The 24,456-nt window shown below is 41.6% G+C and overlaps 1 protein-coding gene across 3 annotated transcripts; it reads right to left on the bottom strand.

The window, feature by feature from the left end:
- Positions 1–16: 16 nt before the first annotated feature.
- tax1bp1a (Tax1 (human T-cell leukemia virus type I) binding protein 1a) lies at positions 17–24,426 on the bottom strand. Of its 3 annotated transcripts, none has more exons than XM_079655023.1 (17): positions 24,276–24,426; positions 22,246–22,460; positions 17,785–17,887; positions 16,773–16,963; positions 16,060–16,215; positions 12,387–12,535; positions 11,849–11,939; positions 11,523–11,708; positions 10,182–10,433; positions 9,348–9,539; positions 9,171–9,243; positions 8,001–8,518; positions 5,026–5,112; positions 3,674–3,851; positions 3,157–3,365; positions 2,322–2,407; positions 17–1,546 (listed from the first exon to the last, which is right to left on the bottom strand). In XM_079655023.1, the coding sequence occupies exons 2-17, from the start codon at positions 22,432–22,434 to the stop codon at positions 1,342–1,344; spliced, it is 2,865 nt and encodes a 954-aa protein (XP_079511149.1). In that variant the 5' UTR covers positions 22,435–22,460; positions 24,276–24,426; the 3' UTR covers positions 17–1,341. The 3 variants fall into 3 exon arrangements, with proteins under 3 accessions (XP_079511149.1, XP_079511147.1, XP_079511148.1); XM_079655021.1 differs by having other exon boundaries at positions 17–1,549; XM_079655022.1 differs by having other exon boundaries at positions 17–1,549; positions 24,299–24,404.
- Between the last annotated feature and the right edge of the window lie 30 nt (positions 24,427–24,456).

Here is a 24,456-nt window from a genome sequence, read left to right on the forward strand (position 1 = left end):
CAACATTACAGCGGGGTGCATTTAGACAAGCTTACTTTATTCGTAAAGATCTTTGCAGTACACACTTAAACCACCGTCCTGACATTCTCACATGAAAAGGGCTGCGTCGGACACATGACATACACACACATTGGCCTTGTGATTACTGGGCATGTGCAATTTTTAAAGCCTGAATACAACACTGTCAGGGGTCACTTTGACATGACAGAAAATAGACAAGCTGTGATGTGGAGCCCCGTGGAGACACACATAGAAATGACACTCACTCATGATCTGGACCTGCACACAAAGCAATGACTTTTTTTCATCACAGTTCAAACTTGAAAACGCGGAAGTACATAACAATAAAAGTTGTTGTCACGTGTCCTGCAGTGTATATGCCTAAAACATGACAGGATCTCCAATAACACAAAGAGACCAGCCCAGTTTCTTACCACCTGACCAAAGTAAAAACAGTCCGCCATTCTTTCAACACTAAAACATGAAGAAGTAACAATGAGGGGAGGCGGAGTCACGACAGTAAGTCACAGGTCTCTCCACAACTTATACTTATTTTCATATGTACAGTACATTCAGAATAAAGCCTTATTTAGTGCAGATACATGGAAACGTAGTGCTGTTTTTGTTTGAACCTTCTGATGTCTGTTACACGTACAGTAGTACTGTATTTTTGGGAGAAATCCAAGATCTCTTCCCATTCAAGTCAACAAAATCTCCACCTCACCTCTCTTCAAATAAATATACACACTCTGATGATTCTTTAAGACATCACATATTCAGATCTCACTCTGCATTTACACAAAATAATTCCTTTCTGCCTTCCTCAGCTTTGAAACATGTAGACAATATAAATCTTGGCTGCTTCATCACATGAGATAATAATACCCAGGCTAGTTAAATAACAGGGACATACTTAAATACTTTCTCTTCTGGTTCAAGCTCCTGCTACTATTCACTCTTTCAGCTTGAACTGCTTTCATTTTGTCCTTTTGAACACATAATAATTGCATGCACTACTGATGGTGCTTTAGATTTTCAAAGCAGAAAGACAAGCGTTAAAAATGATACAAAAGTAAAAGACCATGGCACTTTCCCCGAGTGGTCCTTTTACCCATGATGTATTAAGCTACCCTACTTAATAAAACACCTCGGTAGCCACGGGACAAACTCTGCTTCCTCTCAGAAGTGGACTACATTCTTTCTAACCTTTGTCAAGATTGCAAAAAAGTGCTAATGATTGTATAATAACAAGACAACTTAACCCAATCGAAATGAACTAAAAGCTGACGACACATTTACCCACACGGTATGTCAGATTCAAAATGTGCCCTTTTACGCCCTTCATTCGATCTGGTCGAAGTTGAGCACGTGGCCGTCAAAGTGCGTGAGGACGTGCCTCTCGAAGAGCTGCTGCTCACAGTTGAGGGGGAACTGCTCAGAGCAGACGGGGCAGACCTTCCAGTGGCTCTCCACGTGCTGCTCGAAGCTGCGCTGCTCGAAGTGGGGGGGGAAGATCACCTCGCACAGCGGGCAGCGCTTGTGAACACTACTGGGGAGAAAAGGAGAGTGGAGGAGAGATGTCAGTTTTGAGTTAAAATGCTAGAAATGTGTTTACCATTAAGGTAAATTAGACTGCAGCGTTTGTGAACATCTTGCATTTACATCCTTAACAGAAAATGCGTAGATCTGTTCAACATACAGTACGGCATGTATGTATTGTAAATATACTATACAAACGATGCATGTGCATACACAGATGCACAAAGTAACGTTTTATGCATCTTTCAAGATATTCTTGCTCATTTTACATCATGTTTTTGACTTTGAATTTAGAACTTTTATGTTGTTTATTTCCTGCACAAACTGAAAGACAGAAAGCTGTGGTTGTTTAGGGGGGGGGGGGGAGACATAGATTTAGCTGGGGCAAGCAGTTTATTTTCAACACTTCAATTTGAAGTGGTAATCCAGTGCAGGCAGTTTTTGAAAAGCCAAAAAGCCCAGCCAGACTTTCAATATGCTTCAATGTTATTTTCGTGTACTGCCTATCCCAGTTTTAATGGACAGAAATGACATTTGATAAGAAACTGAAGAACAATGTGAATCTATAGTGTCAGCAGGGAGGAAAATTCAACCTTTAAGGTAAACATGAGCACGAGAACCGCAACCTTCTTTTTATGTTGGCTTTTCTAACGCACCTCTGACACAGGGTTTGACTGACTAACTTTGAGATGCAGTAACTTCTCTTTGCTGTCTATTGATGTCCTTACTTTTGCTTGTTGTACATCAGTCTACCTATGTATGTGTGTGTGTAGGCACACTACCTGGAGTCAAAGCAGAAGCTGCCCCTGGCTTCTCTACGTCTACCGGACTGATGATCACAGGACGGCTGAGCCCCGTCAGCAGCAGCCTATAAAACAAAATTGCATACAAAAGGATAGAAACTGATGGCCATCTATTTGCTCGTAGAGCACACACACAAACACTATCTTAAAAGGTTGTTTACTAAAAAAGGAAAATATGGATTGAAAGGGTTAAAGCCATTAAAGCTTTGTTTCTATTTAAAGAACTACAAATACCTTCCTTACTAGCATCTCTTCAGTTTGCTCCCAAACAAAAACATATACTCCCAGAGACTCTAATTGATCTTGGGTCTGTCCCTTTGCAAAATCCCCCCTAATTACTCCCCAAGCCCTTGTTATCTTCGTCTCTCCTAAGCTCTGAGGGAGTGACGTTAATTAGAGCCTTATGCAAATGAGCTCCTCGCTTTATTTTTAAGGGCAAGCTACTATTCCCTTCATTAAGAGAGGAGGACAACTCCAGAGACGGAAAGAGAGAGAGGGATCACTCCGACAGCAATGCTTTGGATACTGAAAACACGACATGAGGGGTAAGAAGGCAAAGGCTGGTCCTATAATATCAGAGGTACTGCTGTATTGAGAGCAAATGAATAGTGTGATCAAATACGGCACTTTAACATGTTTCCGTGTCTTAAAAGTAGAGCGAGAAGTAAAAAGTGTTCTGCATAATTCTACACAAGTGACGCCTTAATTGATACTTATAAAGCATTTTGTCTTACTAATGGATTTCCTACCAGACAGGGATTTTAGTTTGTTAGCATTTAGCGTCCCACCTGTATGTGTGTTTATATTCACTTACATTTTGCGGCTCCTCCGGACTACTATCCAGGCTCTCGGGGGGGCTCGTGCTACGGGAGGGCTGGATGCAGACCACCTCTCGGTCCCAGCCTGGGGCCCCGGGGCCTTGGCTCGGGGGTGTGATTGGGGGTGCACAGGGAGGGGCGCAGGGTGGGGCCTCAGGTGGAGGACGGGACATGTGCTCAGGAGACAGCGCAACATCCACCAGGTCTAGAATAAAGTAACACATGGTGTTATTGACCAAACAGCAGCATGACTTAAAGGGACAGTGCACCACCACAATCCCATTGGAATCACATTCCTTAATATTGGAGAGAATGCCGAAATGTCTACGTCTGATACATCCAATATTCAGCAGCTAACACCAAAACAACCTAAATTGATGCATACACTTCAGGTAGGAAAAAAACCCATATTTTTGATTTTTGGGGAAGACTGTCCCTTTAAGAAGAACAGGCAACTGCAGATTTGAAGATAACACAAAATAAATTATTTGTCAACTTTTGACTTCCTCTCACCTTTAGTGGTGTCAGTGGAGTAGGGGTTGCCGTACTGCAGCTCAGCCGGCCTGTGAGGAACCAGGGGTGGAGGAGAGGGGTCCTGAGGGTACGGCAGGGGGTAGCGCAGCACCATGGGCTCTGAAGTCTGAACACCCGCCTCCTGCTCCCTCTGCCTGGACACAAACTGCTGCAGCTCCTGGAGCAGAGATAGAGACAAAATCAAGCACCTCACAGGGATAAACCACATTTAGTTTACATGTCTTTTAAACTGCTATTACTCAGGAGTCCCATTGGAGCGATTCATTTGAGAATATAGAAATAGCCAGCCAGACAATTTTTTAACAAAAGGACATCAATCCTTTAGACACATAGAAACTTTCAAAGCTGTTGATTTATCCTAAGTTATTACACATTTGATATGTTAATGTTTATATTTCTTTCATTATTTTTCTGTATTTCATTGTGATTTTTATCTATATTTCCCTATATATATATAGTTTCCCTTTCACAGTAAATCCTCCTTTACAGAACTGTGTTGCTAAAGCAGTGTGATGAGTATAGCTGTAAAGAATGAAGTGTTTCCATAGCACATTTTCACTTTAGGAACCACGAAGGCAATAAGTATTTTCAGCTCAGAGTTAAGTGTCCTTCTACATTGTTTCTGCCCTTTGTGATTATATCTGAAGCAGGAGCATTTGTACCCTACTCATTACTGTAATGGGTGTCAGACTCTGGCTCCCTGTGCTCTGGCTCTGGTGATAGAGGCGCTCTCCCTCTCCCTCATTTCCTCTCCTCCTTCCTCTCGCTATTCCCTCCTGACCTCCTCTCTTGATGACTTCATTAGTGCGCAGCTATCAGGTTTAACATTTAAACCAGGGTTGGGAAGGTGAAACAGACACGTCGCTTGGCATTTGCACTGTCTAATGGCACTGTACCAGTGGGCGAAAGAAGCAAGTATGGATGTTTTAATTAGTGGGGAGAGGGGAGAATGGAGAAGAGAAGGAAAAGCTACAGGAATGGTTTCAGACACTAAAGAGCTCATAATTGAATGTGATAATAGACCTTAGTGAAGAGCCTACATTATCTACAATGTGACTTCTAATGTCAGTAAATGCATTTTGATATTAGTTTATAACCAGATGGCTTTTCTAAGTCTATAACCTACATTCCCACTCATTATTAAAATCGAATTATTTCAATAACTGTAAAGAAGTCACAATGCTGTACTGGAATAAACCTCTCTGATATAGAAATGTTGTACTGTATAGTGTGTACTGTGTGTATAGTGTATAGTGTGTACTGTGTGTATAGTGTGTACTGTGTGTATAGTGTGTACTGTGTGTATAGTGTGTACTGTGTGTATAGCACACCTCCTTTAGTTGTTCCTTGTCTTTTAGGGCTTGGGCGAGGTTGCGTTTCAGCTCCGTCACTTCGCTGGCTCGCTCCGCCATGTGCACCTACAGAAAGAATAAACAAGGAGAAGCAAACATACAGCAAATTAAGGTCAGAGTTAAAGAAAATGCATGACAGCAGAATTCTATGTTTACAACAAATAAGATACATTTACATTTTGATAAAGAAGTTTTCAAATATGCTAAATAGAAGGCGGACCATAACTTGAAATGTGTATATTTTTTATTTCACTGTCCCTTTAAGGTGCGAGCAGAAGCCTCTGCGATCGTTATAGTTACCTGTCAACTATCAATTGAAAATAAGAAACGCCGTTCTACAAATAAAAGCTGTCTGATTGTTGAAAATAAAAGAATATTGTGAATTAATACATTTGAGTGAATGCTGTTTTGCGTGCTCACAGAAAGGCACCAATGCAAGTAATGTAGCTCCTTATTCCTCCATACAGGCAGAAGGGACATTAAAGACAAACTAAGGCTGCCTCTAGCAAATACTTAAATAATTAATTAGTCTCCTGAGCCTTTTATAGATTAATTAATTCAGTCTATAAAATGAGAGCCCAAGGCAACATGTTCGTATCTCTTTTTTATATCCAAAGGTATTTATTAAGACAAAGAAGTGCAGCAAATAGTCCATGAAAAAGTTGGAAGTAGGAAATGTTTGGCATTGTCGGAATATTTGTCGTTTAATTATCTGTACATTGACCAATCAATTTACATTAAAAAAAGAAGAAAATAGCATAAATGTTCTCCCAGAGTTGATGAAAAGGACAACTCTTAAAAGGAACCTTTTCCCTTTATTTAAAAAATAATTTGGATGAACAACAATGCCTACTCTTGTTCTTTTTCTCAGTGAACCCACATTTTAAAAGAAGTGGCAAGTTGGTAAACATAAATGTATGTTCAGTGGAGCTTTACTAAAAGCCTAAAGTGGTATCAAATGTCTGTTGATTCCAGCCAGAGCTACAGAAACGGGGTCTGCATGCGGGGCAGTCTGCAGCAGAGCAGGGGATCGTAGTAAATCTAACTGCAGCGGGACTGAGCCTGTGGGAGAGTTTACATGGCTAGTTGTCTGCTCTTCTCTCATTTCATCCCATCACAGAGGATCCAAATCCCTGCAGTTTCTCTTCCTGCTTCATGTCTGTCTATCCAACCTTTTTTCACTCTTAAATGCTGTCTTCAACCTTTCCCCTCGTCAGTCTCTTTCATCTCTTTGTCCTCTCTTGCTCTCCCCCTCCTTTATAAATTTACTGCGCTGCATTAGCGGGTTAGGTTCAGGTGAAGGGAATCTGCAGCAGTGTATTCCTGTGCCTCCCTCCCACCACTCTCTGACTGTCTCGTCCCTCTCCATCGGCCCATCCTTTGGGTGGCTGATGTAAACAGCCTTAAAGCCTGGCGCTCTGCGGCTGCCCTGCCTCTGCTGTCAGTCTCAGGGGCCATTAAGAGCGACTCGGGCCCCGGGGCACTCGCTTCAGACGGGAGGCTCCATCAAAGGCAGGGGGGGGGATTTTATTTACAGCGCTGATAAACACACACTCACTCATGGAGATTAAATGCCAGTATGTACTTTGGCCGACATTTGCACGCAAAAAGCAACATGCTGGTCCTGAATCCTGCACACATACCACACACATCGGATCATGTGTGGCATGGAGGAAGCCGGTTTCTCCGGTTAATGCATGCTCATGTAAACTCTGATGAACAATTGATACTCTGAGACCAAGTGTAGCCCTCCAAAAACAATTTGATAATCTGCCACTAACTGTACCCCGTTTTCTTGACACTTAAGACTATTTTTTCTGCTTTAATACAATATTTAGTACACAACAGTAACAATTTCCATATTAATCTACGGCTTAAAGGTGGGGTAGGTAAGTTTGAGAAACCGGCTCGAGATACACTTTTTGTTATATTCCATGGAATGCTCTTAACATCCCGATAGCAATGAATATCTGAAGTGCTTTGACAAGAAATCCATAAAAAAAGTGTCATCTGTGGAAGCCGTAGCGCTGTAAAAAGCACGACGAATCATTTTAGCCGGCCCGGCTAAAATAACTGGATGGCCTACCTGCCTGTCAGCCTTCCATCTGTGCACAAACTTATCTCGTGCCCTCATTGGTCATGTGCGCGTTCATGTGTGTTGGAGGAGGGGCTCTGTAAGGAAGTGGCAGATTTTTTACGGCTGTGCTTTTTCAAATTCTAGCGCACTCGAGCTGGTTTCTCCAAAATTACATACCCCACCTTTAAGTGACTTCTCAAGCACTAGTAAGAACAAATAAAGACACATTATGTGTTGGTTCCAGCCTCCAAATGTGAGGACGTGTTGCTGTTCTCTGTTATGTATAATAATTATATTAATTTCCGACATAGTCCTCCACCTAGGATGCAATCATGGAATTTGTTATTAACATTTATTACTATTTAGTGACATTTTATGGACTAATTTGATACATTTTCAAATAAAAAATGTAATTGATTAACCCTTATTTTGCATAAAATGGTTACATATCAGACGCTATTTATTGTGTTTTTTGTTTACACCAACATATATTTATAAAATGTATCAGAAATAATGAAGATTTTAGGTACAAACAACTGTGTAAAGTTAGGTATGAGTGAATGCTATAATGCCCATTATGACTGGATCACAACTTCACAAGTTCATTCTCTTTGTGTTTCCATCCAGTGAATGCATCCAGGGATAAGAAAAAGATCCACATTTAATGTACTGGAAAATTGATTTAGAATAGGTTTGTGTGGGGGTCTTCCTTTCAAAATTGCTAATCTAAAATGGAGCGTGCTTGCTGATTTAATTTATATTAGCAAAGGGAATGTTTTGCACTCTTTGCCTTGCTGTAGATCTTGCACACACCTCTCCATTTGCAGAGCTCTGATCACTCACAATGTGCGTTAGTTTGTGTGTTTGTGTTCCTTACTCTGAATCGCTCCTCCTCATTGGCTAGCCGCTGTTTGAGCGTCTCATTGATCGCACACTGCAGCCTCCACTTCTCCTCCATCATCGCCAGCTCCTCCTCCACTGAGCAGGTTTGTGCCTTCTCCGCCTCCCCCATGCTCCTCCCCTCCACCTCCAGCAGCACCTGGTGCTCCACGACATCCCTCACTTCCTCGGCCTTCCCTGTCATCTCCGCCTCGCTATTCTCCTCGCCGCTCTGCCTCTCGTTCTCCACCTCCACCCAGCTCGTCATCCTCAGACTCTCTGGCAGGCTGTCCTTCTTCTCCTCTTTTTCTTTCCGTCTGTCCTCTTTCTCCCCGTCCTTCACTTGGATTTCTTCTCCCTCAGCCTCCGCCTTAGGCCTTTCATTTGGCATTTTCTCTCTCTGCCTGTCTTCCCTCTCTGTGCTGATGCATGCAGCATGCGTGGATTCCCTGTTATTAAGTCCTGGAGTGATTGTCATCTCAGCGGCTTCTTGTAGGACTGCCATAGCTATATTCCCTGTAAAAACATGTTATAGTAACACAGATGATCAATAGTCAGCAAAAGAGTCTTTGATTCAGGTATACACACTTAAATAGAAGAGTGTTTTAAGCTGCAATAACTTTTTTAAATGTTAGACAGAAGTGACCCTTTCATTAATACATGGTGTGATAACTATTTACCTTGTACATTTCCAAGACAGAGAATATGTTTCAATGAGTTGTTTTAAGATTGCAGTTTGACATTGCTTAGAGAGCAACATAGAAGCCAGAGAAGAAGATATAATGTTGTCAAGTCAGGCGAGTCACAATACTTACTTTCCTTTGTCATGCTATTGAAAAGCATTATTGTTGATTCAAGATATTCTACCTATTTATTATTTATTTTAAAGAAAACAAACAAAACACATACTTTTCTATAATGAATTTATCTCTATTTGAAATGTTATATCAAGTTTAGTCACAAACATGTTGTCAACCTGTGTATGTTTGGGCAAGTACAGAACATCCTCTACAACTTAAGAAATGGAAATGCAATGTATACCATAATCAGTGGTGCCTACTGTATAAGTGGTTTTGGATTCATTCGTTTTTTCAGAATGAGTTTTTGCAAAACTTCAATCATAGTATATTTAAGAAAATGAACAACATGCAGATAAATGTGTGTGCACCTGCTGTCGGGGACTCTGGACTCGGGGTCAGCGGCTCCGGTGACGTCTCTGTGGACACATTCCTCTTTGGCTCCTGCAAAAGAAACAACAAGAATGTTTAACAAAATGTAATTGCTACATCTTTACACAAAAACTGACCTGCATGTTGTTTCATGAGTTTTACTGTAGAGTACTCACCCCCTGTGACTCGGTCATGTTTAGTTTAGCCACCTGCCTGCGCAGGCGCTGACACTCCCGGTACTTCTCCTTGTAGTGCTCAGCCGCCATGTGCAGACGCAGCTTCAGCTCCTCCACCTCTCTCTGCAGCTCGGCCTCTGCCTCTGACACCACCATCATGCTGGGCGTCATTTCCCCACTGCTGCCAACACCCTGGGAGAGAAGGACATTTTGTGTGAAAATCACCCAAGAAGCAAGCCAAGGCAAGGCAAGTTTTTTATATAGCACCTTTCAACACAAGGCAATTCAAAGTGCTTTACAAAAATGAAAAACATTAAGAGCATTAAGAAATAGTGCAGCAGAAACTTATTATAAAATGGCATTTCAAAACACTCATTCAAAAGCAAAGAATAAAACATGAATAACACAGGTACATGAATAAAAGCTACAGTGCTTTGTGGGATATGAATAGTTCAATTAAAAGCAGCGGCAAAAAGAAAAAGTCTTCAGCCTGGATTTAAAAGTAGTCAGAGTTGCAGTGGACCTGCAAGTTTCCGGGAGTTTGTTCCAGATATTTGGAGCATAGTAACTAAAAGCTGCTTCTCCATGTTTAGTTCTGACTCTGGGGACAGAAAGCTGACCAGTCCCTGAAGACCTGAGAGATCTGGATGGTTCATAATTTAGCAGTAGATCAGACATTTATTTTGGGCCTAAACCATTCAAAGCTTTAGAGACCAGCAGCAGTATTTTGGAATCAATTATTTGACAGACAAGAAGCCAGTGTAAAGACTTCAGAACTGCAGTGAAGCACATTCTCCATGTCTTCAGAATCATGGCACAAACAGTCAGACTGACCACTTCCTTCTGCGCTGTGCTCCTCATGCGGTCCAGCTGGCTCTCCATGCGCTGGCACTCGGCCTGAGCATCAGCTAGACTGGCACGGAGCTTGTCGGCCTCCAGTCGGGCGCGGTACAGCTCGGTCATCGTGTGATCCCGGGCGCTGGCTGCGTCACGGAGCTCTGAGGCCAGCAGAGAGGCCTGCTGCCGGGACGCCTGGAGCTGATCCTCTGCCTGACGGAGCTGCTCACGCACACGGGCCAGATCTGCCTGGAGACATGCCGAGGGATTCAAGATTCAAAGATTTTATTGTCATTTGCACAAAGCTACAGCGTAGAAATGGCAATGGAATTCTTCTGACCTGAGCTCCTCCAACAATGCAACATACACTGAACAAAAATATAAACGCAACACTTTTGTTTTTGCTCCCACTTTTCATGAGATGAACTCAAAGATCTAAAACATTTTCTATATACACAAAATAACCATTTCTCTCAAATATTGTTCACAAATCTGAAACAATCTCTGATAGTGAGCACTTCTCCTTTGCCGAGATAATCCATCCCACCTCACAGGTGTGGCATATCAAGATGCTGATTAGACAGCATGATTATTGCACAGGTGTGCCTTAGGGTTAGGGTTAGGGTAATGTTGTGAATCGAGTGGCCCATGGTGGTGGTGGGGTTATGGTATGGGCAGGCGTATGTTATGGACGACGAACACAGGCCACTCGATTCACAACATTACCCTAACCCTAACCCTCACACCAGATACTGACTGGTTTTCGGACCCCCCCAGACCCCCCCCAATAAAGCAAAACTGCACGTTTCAGACTGGCCTTTTATTGTGGCCAGCCTAAGGCACACCTGTGCAATAATCATACTGTCTAATCAGCATCTTGATATGCCACACCTGTGAGGTGGGATGGATTATCTCGGCAAAGGAGAAGTGCTCACTATCACAGATTTTTTCAGATCTGTGAACAATATTTGAGAGAAATGGTTATTTTGTGTATGTAGAAAATGTTTTAGATCTTTGAGTTCATCTCATGAAAAATGGGAGCAAAAACCAAAGTGTTGCGTTTATATTTTTGTTCAGTGTATATAATCAAATACAAAATAAAAAGTAATGCAAAAAGTCTATATATGTCAATAGAATATAGGATACGTGCAAGAAGAGAATATGAAATTAAATAATGTAAATGAAGACAAAGTTAAATACGGTTTATTGTGGTTAAAAACACACAGGAATGTTTATCGGGGCACTTAGCAGAGCTCAGGTGTTTAGCAGGAAATGATATATAAAGATTAACTGGTTTTTAACTTTCAAACACAAAGATGTGGGTTCAACCACAGCTACCTTGTCAGTCTTGTGAGCCAGCAGCTCTTTCTCCAGGCTGTCCCGCTGAGCGACGCAGAGCCGTAGCCGGTCCAGCTCCTCCTGGAACTGAGCGATGGTCACCTCCCGGTTCAGCTCCACCGCCTTCAGCATCTGCAGCTCCGCGCTCAGCTTGGTGTTCTCCAGTTCGGTGCTGCGCAGGTGAGCCTGCACATGGGACAACGCAGAGAGAAAGAGGTGCAAATGTCAGATTCAATGAGATGAGAATCACACAGGTTTTTTTTTTTTTTTTTATCATAATGCACATTTTCGTTGTTGAAGACTTTTAGGTACTAAACTTCTCCCACCTTGTAGAGGTCTCTCTCATCCTTCTCATTCTTCAGATGGCTCTCAAGGCTGTCTTTCTCTGCTGTCAGCTTCTTCAGGCGGTCGCGCAGACTGTGACATAAAATGAAAAAAGATTTGTACAGCCTGATCGTCTACCGAATTCATTGATTTATGCTAAAGAAAAGTATTTCCAATTTGTAATGTGTAAGTAATTATAGTCTTAAACTATTAACCACTACGCACTAAATGTCAGTAAAAAAAGATTTGCCTGGTTACCCCCCAAACCATAATTTAAGGGTGCTGAAAAAAGAATAAGCTGGAGGAAAAGTATTTATTCAAAGTCAAATTCACGTCGTAAATATCCCATCCTTGAGCTTATGTGTCTATTTAATTTTAAAATTATTTTTGAGGCTGTGTTTTGTATTACTTTTCAGACAACAGGACTGATGAACACGTTTGGGAAGCAGAAGGCTGACAAGAAACCTTCCCTTTACAGTCATGTCTTCGCCGAAATGAAGCGCTCGAATGATTTATGGTCACGTGTTCCACTCCGCTCACCAATCGAGTTCGGTCTCCTTCTGCAGGCCTCTCTGGGTGACTCCCAGCAGATCCTCCTCCAGCTGCCGGACCCGCTCTGTGGCCTCTGACAGCCTCCTCCTCACCTCCTCCCTCTCCTCTGACAGGCCCTGCGACGAGCGCAGCAGCTCCTGCGGGACAGAGAGGCAGCTGCGGCTGTGAGTGACAGGCGCTGCAGCCAATCACAGCGGCTAAATCAGCAGGCTAACAAAGTCTGGAACTGATGCAATACTCGGGATTAATGACAGATGGTTATATTTCATGTGACAAACAACTGTCATGTTGCAAAGAAAATATTATTTTTATATAATTAATATACGTTGTATGTTTGCTTTTATATGTTTTTATGCACAATGCATTCATGCAAAAAAGAGAGTAATGACATGATAGACACAATGACAGTTGAAAATAAATGTGTTTTACTGTTTGACATGTGTAATATTCCTCTCATGACATGCAAGAAAAAAAAAGTTCTCACGGTTGTTTGGACGTTGACAGGGGTATTTTTGGGAAGGTGTCGTAAAAAATAGGCAAATATGTAACCTCACAAGTTTTGTATGCGTTCTGTCAGTTTAAAATGTTTATTATTTAGCGCTCTCCACACACCTATGTTTTCAGCACATCTTAGGCGAGGCTACAGAAAAAAACTAGGAGGCAATGGCTCACAGTGGCTGACAATGAGGAAATGAGGTTGCCAGGCACCTAGTGCCAGTCAAGTGTTTGTGTTTTCTTCTGTTCCTGCATGCGAGGCACTTGTAAGACATCTGATTTGTATGTCTCACTTGGATGAGTCAAAGAAAACATCATAGAGGCTTTAACCATTCCTAGAAGAAGCTGATCTTGGTTTAGATCCAGGTTCAGAAACCACTGGGAAGAAAGCCTACAAATCAATGATGAATTGCAGTTTTTTCTATCTTTTCAGTCTTCTTTTCTTTCATTATTGCTACAGATCCCCTTGTGAATATGAATGTAATTTGTACCCACATTGATTTTATTAGATATTTAAAGTATGCTAATAAAATGTAAGTAGGTTTCAATGTTATTTTTTTGTTGAATCTGTTTTGGATTGGACTAATATTTGAGATATGTTTACAGACAATTATCTCTAAAATATTGTAAAGTCTATTAGTTCGTTTGAAATACTATTCCAACAAATCTCCAGTTACAAATTACAGTATGACTGAAATGAGCCTTGTGATGGACACAGAACACACACCCAGTATTTGAAGTTGTGAAAAAAGCAGTACATGGTAAATGTATGCAACCTGTCTATTATCAATGGATTACTTAAGACAAATTCCTGGTGCAGCTGATCACATGAGGTCTGTTTCATCCGTGTGGTGTGACTGCTGAGCCGAAGCCCTGTTTGAACTTGCTGCTAATCAGCAGTGAAGGACGTTAAATCATCCATAGCTCATATCGGTTGTGACAGAACAACATTCTTCTGCACACACCTTCCTTTCTAGTTGTCGCTTCCACATTCTTACTCACGCTCACACACATACACAATTACAGGAAGACACACAGCTGCACATTCAAGGACGTATGGAGAGAGACAGATAGCTCGGAGAACCGCCATCAATCTAAAACAGACATGCACACATCAATGCACACTCAGGCCTCACTCCCTCTGGGCTTGGCCCGTCGATTACTGTATGATTTTTACGGCTGGCGTTTGGGAAGCACTTTAGCAGTGCATAAAGACCTTATAAAAAGTGTACTCGTAAAATTAGCAGCCACAAAATATGTACTTATGTTTTCATGTTAAACTGCGGATATTTTCATCAGCGTGGGCAGGAGCTAACGCACCTACTGTAAAAGCTCTACAAAGAGACACACACCTACTCAGAGAAGTCGTATATCTACAGATGGACAAGCCTGTTGAATGAAAAGCAGCGTGGTAATAACAGTGTGTGTGTGTATTACCATGTAATTTATGGCGATTTTGTCGTTCGTAAAAGAGCGGACTAACTCAAAGCAGCCTGGCCTCAGTCTGAGCTTTTACCGGAGAGATGCACTAGGGGGCGATAAAAGACTACATTCAAACTCAGAAGTATTGGCATCCCTCCCTCCTTCTGCCACCCCCTCTTCTGTTTCCTTGAGTTGACTGGTTTTTAGGTGTGTGTGCCAAGATACTGCTTATCATGTGCGACTCATAACATATTGACATCTGACTCATCCTGGTGAGGGACAAGGAAATGGACTAAACAACTATGTGAAAAGATGAAGTAATTTAAGAAGTCAATTTAGTTCAACTTTCATTTATGTTTCCAAATGTATCCCCCCCCCCCTTTTTTTATGTGGCTTTTGCTCTAATGCCAACAAAACAACTCTAAATTGAGACAACAAATGTGTAGAGAGACAGACAGGCAGATAGACAGAGGGAGAGAAAATAGACGGTGAGAAAGCAGTGGCCACTGAATCGCGTGACTGAGTGGTGTTTGTCCCTGAGGCTGGGCAGGGCTTTTTTTTCAAGCAGGCGGTTTTGCGGACTACCCTCCTCTCATTCCACACACAGACTAAAAGCGTTTGCAAGCGGGTGGCATAATGAGTGTGTTTGTGTGCGTGTGTGCGCCTGGGCATGTGTGAATGCACATTAGAGGGGGCCCGTGGTGTGGAACCTGAATGTGAGTGTGAGAGTGAAGGGGGGGGGGCAGTGGGTGTATGCATATGAGCCCGAGTGTGTGTGTGTGTGTGTGTGTGTGTGTTTCTGTTTGTGCGTTTGACGTCATGTTTGTTCACTTTGTGGTTGCGATGGCATCGTCCCTGACGCCAGATGCCGAGAAAACTCAGTCCCAATTCCGTTCTGGCCCACTGACTCAGGTCGTTAAAGAAAGACTGACACACACACACAGACACACACACATACACACACACACACACACACACACACACACACACACTGTGTGTCTCTCAAACATGGACACAGATTATTCATAAATTCGGGCCTTTGAAGTTTTCAGACCTGTGATCACTGGTGAGGAACCGGCTCCGCACAAGTGTGCAAATAGAGACTGTCCGTCTGCACACACACACACCCACCCACCCACCCACCCACCCACCCACCCACACACACACACACACACACACACACACACACACACACACACACACACACACACACACACACACACACACACACACACACACACACACACACACACACACACACACACACACACACACACACACACACACACACACACACACACACACACACACACACACACACGTGCAAACACACTGAAACTCACCTCAAGCCTCAAGAGCTATTTTTGCGGTATTCTCTTTCCCCAATTTGTGCAATCATTGAAAGAATGCAAGTTTATTTTACTTTATGAATTAAAGTGAGAGATAATTTTTGTACAAATGAAGGTTAATTAGATGATGATGGGCCCTATTATATCTGGAGGGGGTTTACTGGAGCAGGCATGTAGAAATGTGTGTAAAACAGGGCATTGCTTAAGGATTTCATCTTAGACTCAGTCTTGTGCCTTTTTGTTTGTTAAAAAACAAAATGAATCATCTGAAATAAAGGGAAAGGTATCTTCTACTATGGCATTGGAATTAAATGTATAATAATACATTTAAAAACGATATCTGCTATATCTATACCAACAAAAAAGCATGACTTCCTGCCCCCACTGTCTCTGACCTGGTTGTGTGTCCGCAGCAGGCAGCATGTGTCCCTCTCCTGCTCCCTCTCCCTGGACAGTCTCCTCTGCTCCTCCTGCAGCTGCTGCTTCTCCTCCTGCAGGAGACGCATGGTCATCAGCAGCTCCCTGCGCTCCTGCTGCACGTCCTCCACATGCTGCACACAGGAGGAGGTTAAAATAAGAGAGAAAGAAGGTGAGGATAGTACGCAAGAGGATAAGGGCCACATGAGAAAATGTTTTGGGGTGTGACCAAAAGTCTCAGAATTCTGAACTAAAATCAGAAAGTACAAATATTTGTCTTACTTTGGGTCACATCCTAAAATATATTTCTCATGTGGCCCTAATCCTCTTCTATAGGATACCGGCTTATTCAATATGTATTTTTGTTACGGTAAGTTTTGTGTCCTTTTAATTCCCCTGTCTTAGGAGAGTTTGTGTCATTTTCAAAAATACCAGTTAAATGTATTAAGTCACATTGTAATATTTTAAATGAAATGTGTATGATATATTGTAGGATGTATCTATGGCTGTCTAGAATAATAAATTATCAATCATAATGACATTAACGGGATTCGTTCTCCTCAGTGAGGTCAAAGGTCACACTACAAAGCAGAACTTTTAGATCTGGTATTGATCTAGTACTCTGCCTTTTAACAAAATCCAAGAGCGTTGAATAATATAAAAGTAAATAGCTCCTTCTCTTGATTCATACCTCTAGAAGGCCAGTCTTGGTGGTGACGACCAGTATGTCTGAGTTGCTGTCGTCCTCGGTAACAGTCAGAAGCTCTTCTGTAGGTGTGGCTGACCTGAACTGGAACGGCGTACTCGCTCCTCTAATGTCGCCAAGGTGTGTGACGTAACAAAACTGGTAGAACTCTCCGTCAGATTTAGGAACATAATAACCTATAAAAAGACAAGAGTGAGTTTTCTCTTATTCCATTTTATTATTCAAATATATAATAATAATATAAAAAACAATAATGGTTACATGATTGAACACGAGAAAACCAGCAAATAAAATAAAGTAAGCAAATTAGAAATGTTGAAAATAAAACTAGTGCTAGAATGAGTCAATTTGAAATGATTTAATTGAATCAGGTAGTTTTTTTAAATATGTCTGGTCAAACAAAATCTAAAACATCTATACTGGAAAACCAGGCACAGCACAGCGACCGACAAATGCATTGAATAATATTCAAATAATTCAATATGTGAAACATTATTACAGGACTAAGCTCCAAGCAGCCCATAGCTCGACTGTAAGCGCTCACTGGATCACATCCTTCACATGTTGGGCCTGTTTCTCTGCAGCAGAGTAAGAGCAGAACATCCGGCAGCCAACCGGCTTTACTGACTACTGACACACCACAGCACACTCTCCTATTTTCACTATGTAATATCTGACCGTTCCAGGCCCAGTAAAACCAGTTTTGCAGGCCCTCAACCTGTGTGTGTGTGTGTGTGTGTGTGTGTGTGTGTGTGTGTGTGTGTGTGTGTGTGTGTGTGTGTGTGTGTGTGTGTGTGTGTGTGTGTGTGTGTGTGTGTGTGTGTGTGTGTGTGTGTGTGTGGTTTGAGTGGTGCTCAGGTCCCAGGCCGCTGTTTGCGGTTGTGTTCCCTTATTAAATAAAAGAGTTGGTTTTTATACGCGCTGTAAAATGGAGGAGTCACTCGTAGGAATATCGTAGGCCTGTATAGTGATTTTCAGTGTGTGTGTGTGTGTGTACCTTGAAACACCAAAGTACTGTGCACTGTACTTCCTGGTTCGTAGTTCTCGGGCATAGGAGACCAAAGGAAGGTGTAGTAATCTCTCGCTGTGCTCCAACCCACCTAAGGAGGTAAATAAACGGCAACGGAAATGTTAATCGACAACAAAAAGTAGTGCCCGACTTGTCGTCTTCTGTTGGGGGAATAGTTATAGATGTTCTTTAAAACCTACATTTCTAATAGACAGATGAGGTTTTTTAATTTTGTCATCATTAGATTTCAAAAACTCATTGAATGAAAAAAGATGGTGGATTACACACAGTGTTTGAGGCAAGAATGGAAACATTTAAAATCCATGCCCCCTCACTCTTTCACACAACCCTTCCTCCTCTCCTTCCCCGCAGTTCCTTCCCCTTTTGGGCTCAGAAAAAGAGGGCCAGTGAAGGTGTGAGAATGGGGAGGGAAGGCAGGGGTGTAAGTAGCTTTTCACACATGCGCAGACTCGTGAGACGCCAAAGAGCAACCCACGTGGAAATGAGAAGGGCGGAGAGGGTAAGAACGAGGGAAGAAAAGGTGAACATTTTACACAAAATGGCAAGGGAGGTGTAATTCCATGGATTTCATGTGTTGTTAGGTGACAGATGATGAAAGGGAGTTGTGAACATCATAACTCAGGTCCTGCGTCGTAAATCTGTCGCGCACAACCGCACACTCTCCGTGTCTGGGCCGCTCACGCACACACGCTAAAAAACACACTCACACACACACCTCGTTTTAAACCCACATGTGCGTTATATGTTTGTGACATTGCATAACTGCACTTCAGCTGTGGATAACTCAACCACCTGTGGCTCCATGACACATTTTTTACATTTTAAAATGGAGACAAAGTGGCACAAGAGAAAGTTTCTCCTCTGGACAGCTGCCATACAGCAATTGTAATATATTACAGTCTCGGCAGTTGTTTGACAATGGTATAGGAAATTATAGGACACACACCACAGTGGGAGGGATTGTAGATTAATAACAGTTTTTCTTAACCATGTTCCCATAAAAACATATATGGACTTAAATAAACAACTATCAATCAATTCCAAAACAAAGAAGAATTGCTCAACAGCTGACAAAGTGTCGAAGATTGAAACACAACAGTAAATCAACCGAGCTACTCAAAACATTTGTCATAATTTCAGGTGTGAAGACACCGTTCCAAGATACATAATTGGCTTGTGAGCCCTATCACGCCATTACACTCTCTATAATGCTATTCCAAACCGATGGTAATTGTCCGCTTGGAAACCTGGGCCAAGGACATTCTTTCCACCTCCAACAGCATCACAGTGAGAGGGGAAGCTGCGATGGACACCTGCCAAGTTTGCTTGTGAGCTCACGTGTGTTTGCTTAGGAGAAAACAGACATAAATAATTTTGCTAATTGCAGAGTGAAGTTGACTGACATTTGGTCAGGTATGGTGTGGCATTCCAACACAGGAGTGATGTTATAAAATAATCACAGGCAGAGGAACTATCAATCACTCAGCCAAGGTGTGAGGGAACGGCCCGATGACACTTTAATTATACACTCACACAACGGGTTTCTCCCTGTCGACCGAACAAACATGCCACGACCAAAAACCTCCACAGGGCTTTTTAGGGAGTTGTGTGTGTTTCAAATATCAAACTTATGCTTTCACTGAAATAAAAAAGAAGAACAAACATATTCATAGATAAAACAAAAAGACACTATGCTGGAAAACAGAAGAACACATGCCACGTTTGATTATATTATTCATGGTTGATGTTTATTGTGTATGCACTACTTGTTGTGAGTATTGTTTGAGGACACCATAAACTAGGTCCTCATTATTGTACTATTCACAAATTCAGCCACTAGGGGGTGTCTGTACACAACTTAAATGAGCCGGTCCTGCCTGTGCAGCCTGAGTCATCCTGTAGAGTCAGCTTTATTGCTCAGTCTCTCTCTGAAACGCATATGGATGTGAAGGGGTAAGAGGGAGAAAATGCTCTCTCCCTGAGTCATCTCTGCACATAGGTTTTGCCTCTGGGAGGAAAAAAGACTCAGCTGACAGAATGGCATCAGTCAAATCTAATCAATCACATTTAATAACTCCCTAACAAACTTCAAGCCAAGACATGAGATTTCATAGGATTTGTATTATTGCAATGGTTAATATTCTATTATGATCAAAGTGTATGGTTATTATTTGTAAAAGCACACAGTTACAGTCCTCTTGATACATGCCGCCCTCATAAAAAGAGTAAATAATACCCATAGTAATGGTTCTTCCTAATACATCTAGAGCTGCAATGATTAAACAATTACATGTTGGTCCATTACATATTTACATATGTCTCCGTAATGAGGGTGCACCGAGTATATCTAAGTATTCGACAAAGGAAATGTAGAAGGTCCTGTTGGCTGGAAACACTAATCGCCGTTTTTCACCAAACAATAGGGGTGTAACGGTTCACAAACATTTCAGTTCCGTACATACCTTGGTTTTTAAGTCACAGTTCGGTACGTTTTCGGTACAGCAGAAAAAATTATCACATAACATATTTTTTGTTTTTTTGTAATTATTATTAAACTGTGAATAATGTATTCACTCAAATAAATACAAAATAAAATAAACATTAAGGTGCAGCATTTCGATGAACTGAAATAATCTGTATTTGAACTGTACTGTACTAGTACCTAAGTAGCCAGTTTGACATATGACTCACTTGTCATTGTATTTTCATTTTTTATTTAAAGAAAAATTAACTTATCCACATGGCTTGCCGAAAGGGCAGATCTGCTGGCACTAACAATGTCTCCTGCTGTGGAGAACACCCTCTCGCTGGGGACAGAGGTAGCAGATACAGCCAGGTAGCGCTTTGCTAACATGGCAACATAAGGATATTTGGCGTTTGTAATAGCTTTGGCTCGGTCTGAACTTTTTACGAGTGGTGGAGGCTTAACTGCTAGTGGGAGTTGGGTTTGCACTTCAGTCTTTTTTTCTTTTTGTACTGGTGATATTCACGTTCGGGTGATGCCTTTTCAAATGAGTGTGCAAGTTTGATGTATTGCCAGCCGCGTAACCAATTTTAGTTGAACAATGACGATAAAAAGCTTTGGTTTGGTCCACCTGTCTTTGTCCGTCATCCTTTTACGTAACTGCGAAACCAAAATGTTCCCAAACCGGAGACTTCAATCATGCTGGAGGATTTTCGAGCTCAACTTTATCTGCGTTTTGCCATTTCGACAGTTCCTCAAATTACTGACTAAATTTGGACGCATCCCTCTGATCAGCTCTCATAGTATGCCTCTCGTCCAATGAAATGACTTGCTCGCTCTATGACGCGTTGAACCCAACGTGAGCAAATTACTCTGAATGCTGCGACGCAGCACCTGAGATTACTTCCAAAAAGTTGTTCACGTTCTCAATTGTTTACGTTCAACGTTATATTCGTTCGGTACACTTCGGTACACACGTGTACCGAATCGAAGGGCCCGTACCAAATAATTTCGGTACGGTACGTATACCGTTACACCCCTACCAAACAACTAAACAATTAATCGATAAAATACAGATTATTGACAGATTGATTAATTCGACGATCGATTAATCGTTGAAGATTATTATAAATTGCAGCCATTACCAAACTTTTTTTCCCCCAGAATTGAACAGATAAAGCATTTATGCACAGAAAGACAGACATGTACGTCAAAAGGGTTAAAGAAGCGCGGTCTGCTTGTTCTCTGACATGAAACGCCATCAAACAGGTTTCATTAGCGTGGATTACAACAATTAAATTTTCCAATTGACTTTTTTCCATATAAACACAGCGTCTTTATTCCTTTTTAATTGAGCTGGCAGATTTGAAGTCAGTTCTTAAACAACAATAAAATGTTTGTCTTTTGACTTTACGAGACATTAAGTTTCCTCATTCACATTTCCTGTTAATTACGTGTGAGATTTGATGGCCTTGATAAAAGAGCGGAGGGTGAGGTTGATTAGCAGGAAGCAGAGAGAAGGACTGATGGAAAGACGAACAAGTGAAGCAGGGTCTAATAAGAATCAGAGTGGTTCCTAAAGAGCACCAAATGTTTGCCCCCCAGCGAGACCTACTGCAACTAGCCCACCATGCACACTCTTCCTCTTTCCCTGGCACAGCAACCACACCAAAGCTTGTGGTGAGGTTTTAGTCATGTAGTGAAGAGGTGAACCATTAGTGTCAAGGCGGATGTAAATGTGTTAATCTACCAACTGCAAAACCTACGGCCCATTAAAAGAAAAAGCAACACATAATCCATCGAACAAACACTTATGTAATGGGCTTGGAGCAGTTCCAATCTATAATCTCTCTGCAACAGAAATTATTCAGCTTAATAAAAGTCTGCTCCTAAATTGGTTATGTTTGGCAATGTCTTTGATGCATGGTGAGGGTAAAAGCCTCCCTGTTGTGTGTGTGATGTACCTTGAAGATGCCCACCCAGTCTTTTGGGTTGGGTGGGATGTAAGGGGTCAGGGTGTAGCAACACTCCAGGGGCACCTGGGGCATGAAACTCTTCCCCACGTTCTGGAAGATGACGTGGGCAAAGTTGGACGTTTCCATGATGCTGACGCTGCTGCCCGGCGGCGAGTCCACCACCTGGAACGATGACATTGTATCCTGTCGGTCACTTCATTGGTCTGTAGGACAAAAGAGCACAGGACACAGAAGTTAAGTATCGCAAACAGCAGAATAAAGAAGAAGAATGTCATTCAGTTGCACACAGAAAACAGAAAAGGGTAAAAAAGTAGTCAAACACAGACTTATTCTGTGATGAGTTCCCAAGATCTCTCAGAAAATGTATTTGTATTAAAGACCAAGCATAGGCATAGTGGTGTATACCAAACCCTAAGCAGAGGTATTTTTCATATTAAGTGAAAGTATACTGCAAGGGTCTTATCATAGAGGGTATCATGTGCTGTACAGATGACGAAGCCTCGGAGGCGACTGTATGATTTTGAGTTGTATAAACATAATTGAAATGACTTGAATAAAATAGCCACAGTCTCCATCTTGCAGAACTAAACCTGCATATAATTGGTTAAGACAAATGCTGTATCAATGATATGTTCAGCACAAAGAAAACCTTTCTTTCCTAACTTGCCTTCAGTGCCGCAACCAAAGCAAATGATGCAGCGTCCATAAATAACATGAAGGCTGAGGAGCTCAATCGTGGGATAATTAAAAGTACAAATTTAGCATTTTGAGTGCAACCCTATTCTCTAAATGTAATATTGTATGGTTTGGTATTGTATATTTACCTAAAAGGGAATTGTACTTGTCAATTGAGAAGTCACGATGTTGATTAATCGATTAGTTGATCGACAGAAAAAAAAATTCCAACTTACTTGATTATAAACTAATTTTTCAAAGTAACCTTTCATGCAAAAATGGCAAACAATGCTGTTTTTAGCTTCTCTATTATAGAGATGTCATGCTTTTATCAGTTTTATATCTCATTAAAGTGCATATCTTTATGTGTTGGACTTAGATATCAAGACTTTTAAAGAGATCCCCTTGACTTTGGGAAAGACATTTCCCCTATTTTCTGACATGTTATAGACCAAACTTTCAATCAATTAATATAGAAAAGAATCGGCTGTTGCAACATGAGAAAAAACTTCTTAGCTCTGAAGAAGAAGAATGTTTTGTCTGAGGTTCAAGAGGAGCTTTCTTAGTTTAAAGACAATGATGGCATTGTGAGTCTACTCCACTTCCTTTAACAAGGCAATGACAGTGTAAGGAAATTGCAGTAGGACATATACTGTAATGAAAGTGTGTTTTAAGACTGTTACATATTACTAAAAGGCAACATAACACTGCAGAATACATTTGTACTATTTTTCTTAGCCTCTAAAAAAACAATACTCAAACATACCCTTTAAGTAAAGATAACTTCTTGCAACAAATTGATCACCTAGCTAACATAGTTAAGGAGGCTTAAAGCAACATTATACCCATGTTACAAGACAGCACCACACCCCTGTGACGAATCACCTTACAACAAGGCAGTTAGCTTTAACTAATGAAACTAAGCATTACAGAGTATAAGAAGAGCAAGTGTAAATGTGAAGCTGCTTAACAGTGATGCAAATCAATGCATCTTGTACTGTATTAAAGATTAAACAACAAACCATTTCCACTGAAGATACATGTGAAAGTAAGTCACAACACATTCTCAATCCAGCCAAGCAGCTAACATAACAATGTCTGTACACTGAGCCACATTGATCAACATTTCTTCATGAAACATCTAACGCAGAGCTATGTATATAAAATAACCTCAGTTACTCAGAGGATAATCTATTTACGGTGGTAAAGCAGCTAACATTAGCTTGTGAACAGGCCATGTCGTGTCAAGTCACTAGCTAGCTTTCCTCGTAGGTCTGCTAGCATGCTGGCACAAGACGCGACAATCACAGGCATTGATTGAGCATGCAGTTAAAAAAAATAACCTTTGCATATGAAATCCACTTGCAAAAAATAGCGAGTTTCTGTCGGGCAGGCCGATGTTTTTGCCACTGTCCCCGTTGTTGACAAAGCTCTGACGATGATGCGTCTCTTCCTGAATGATGCTCCACTTCCGGGATGCTGAGCACCACCAATGATGCTGAGGAGGGGGAGAAAGCAGATGTC

This window comes from Notothenia rossii (assembly GCF_949606895.1).
Source record: "Notothenia rossii genome assembly, chromosome: 10".
Lineage (NCBI taxonomy): Eukaryota > Metazoa > Chordata > Actinopteri > Perciformes > Nototheniidae > Notothenia > Notothenia rossii.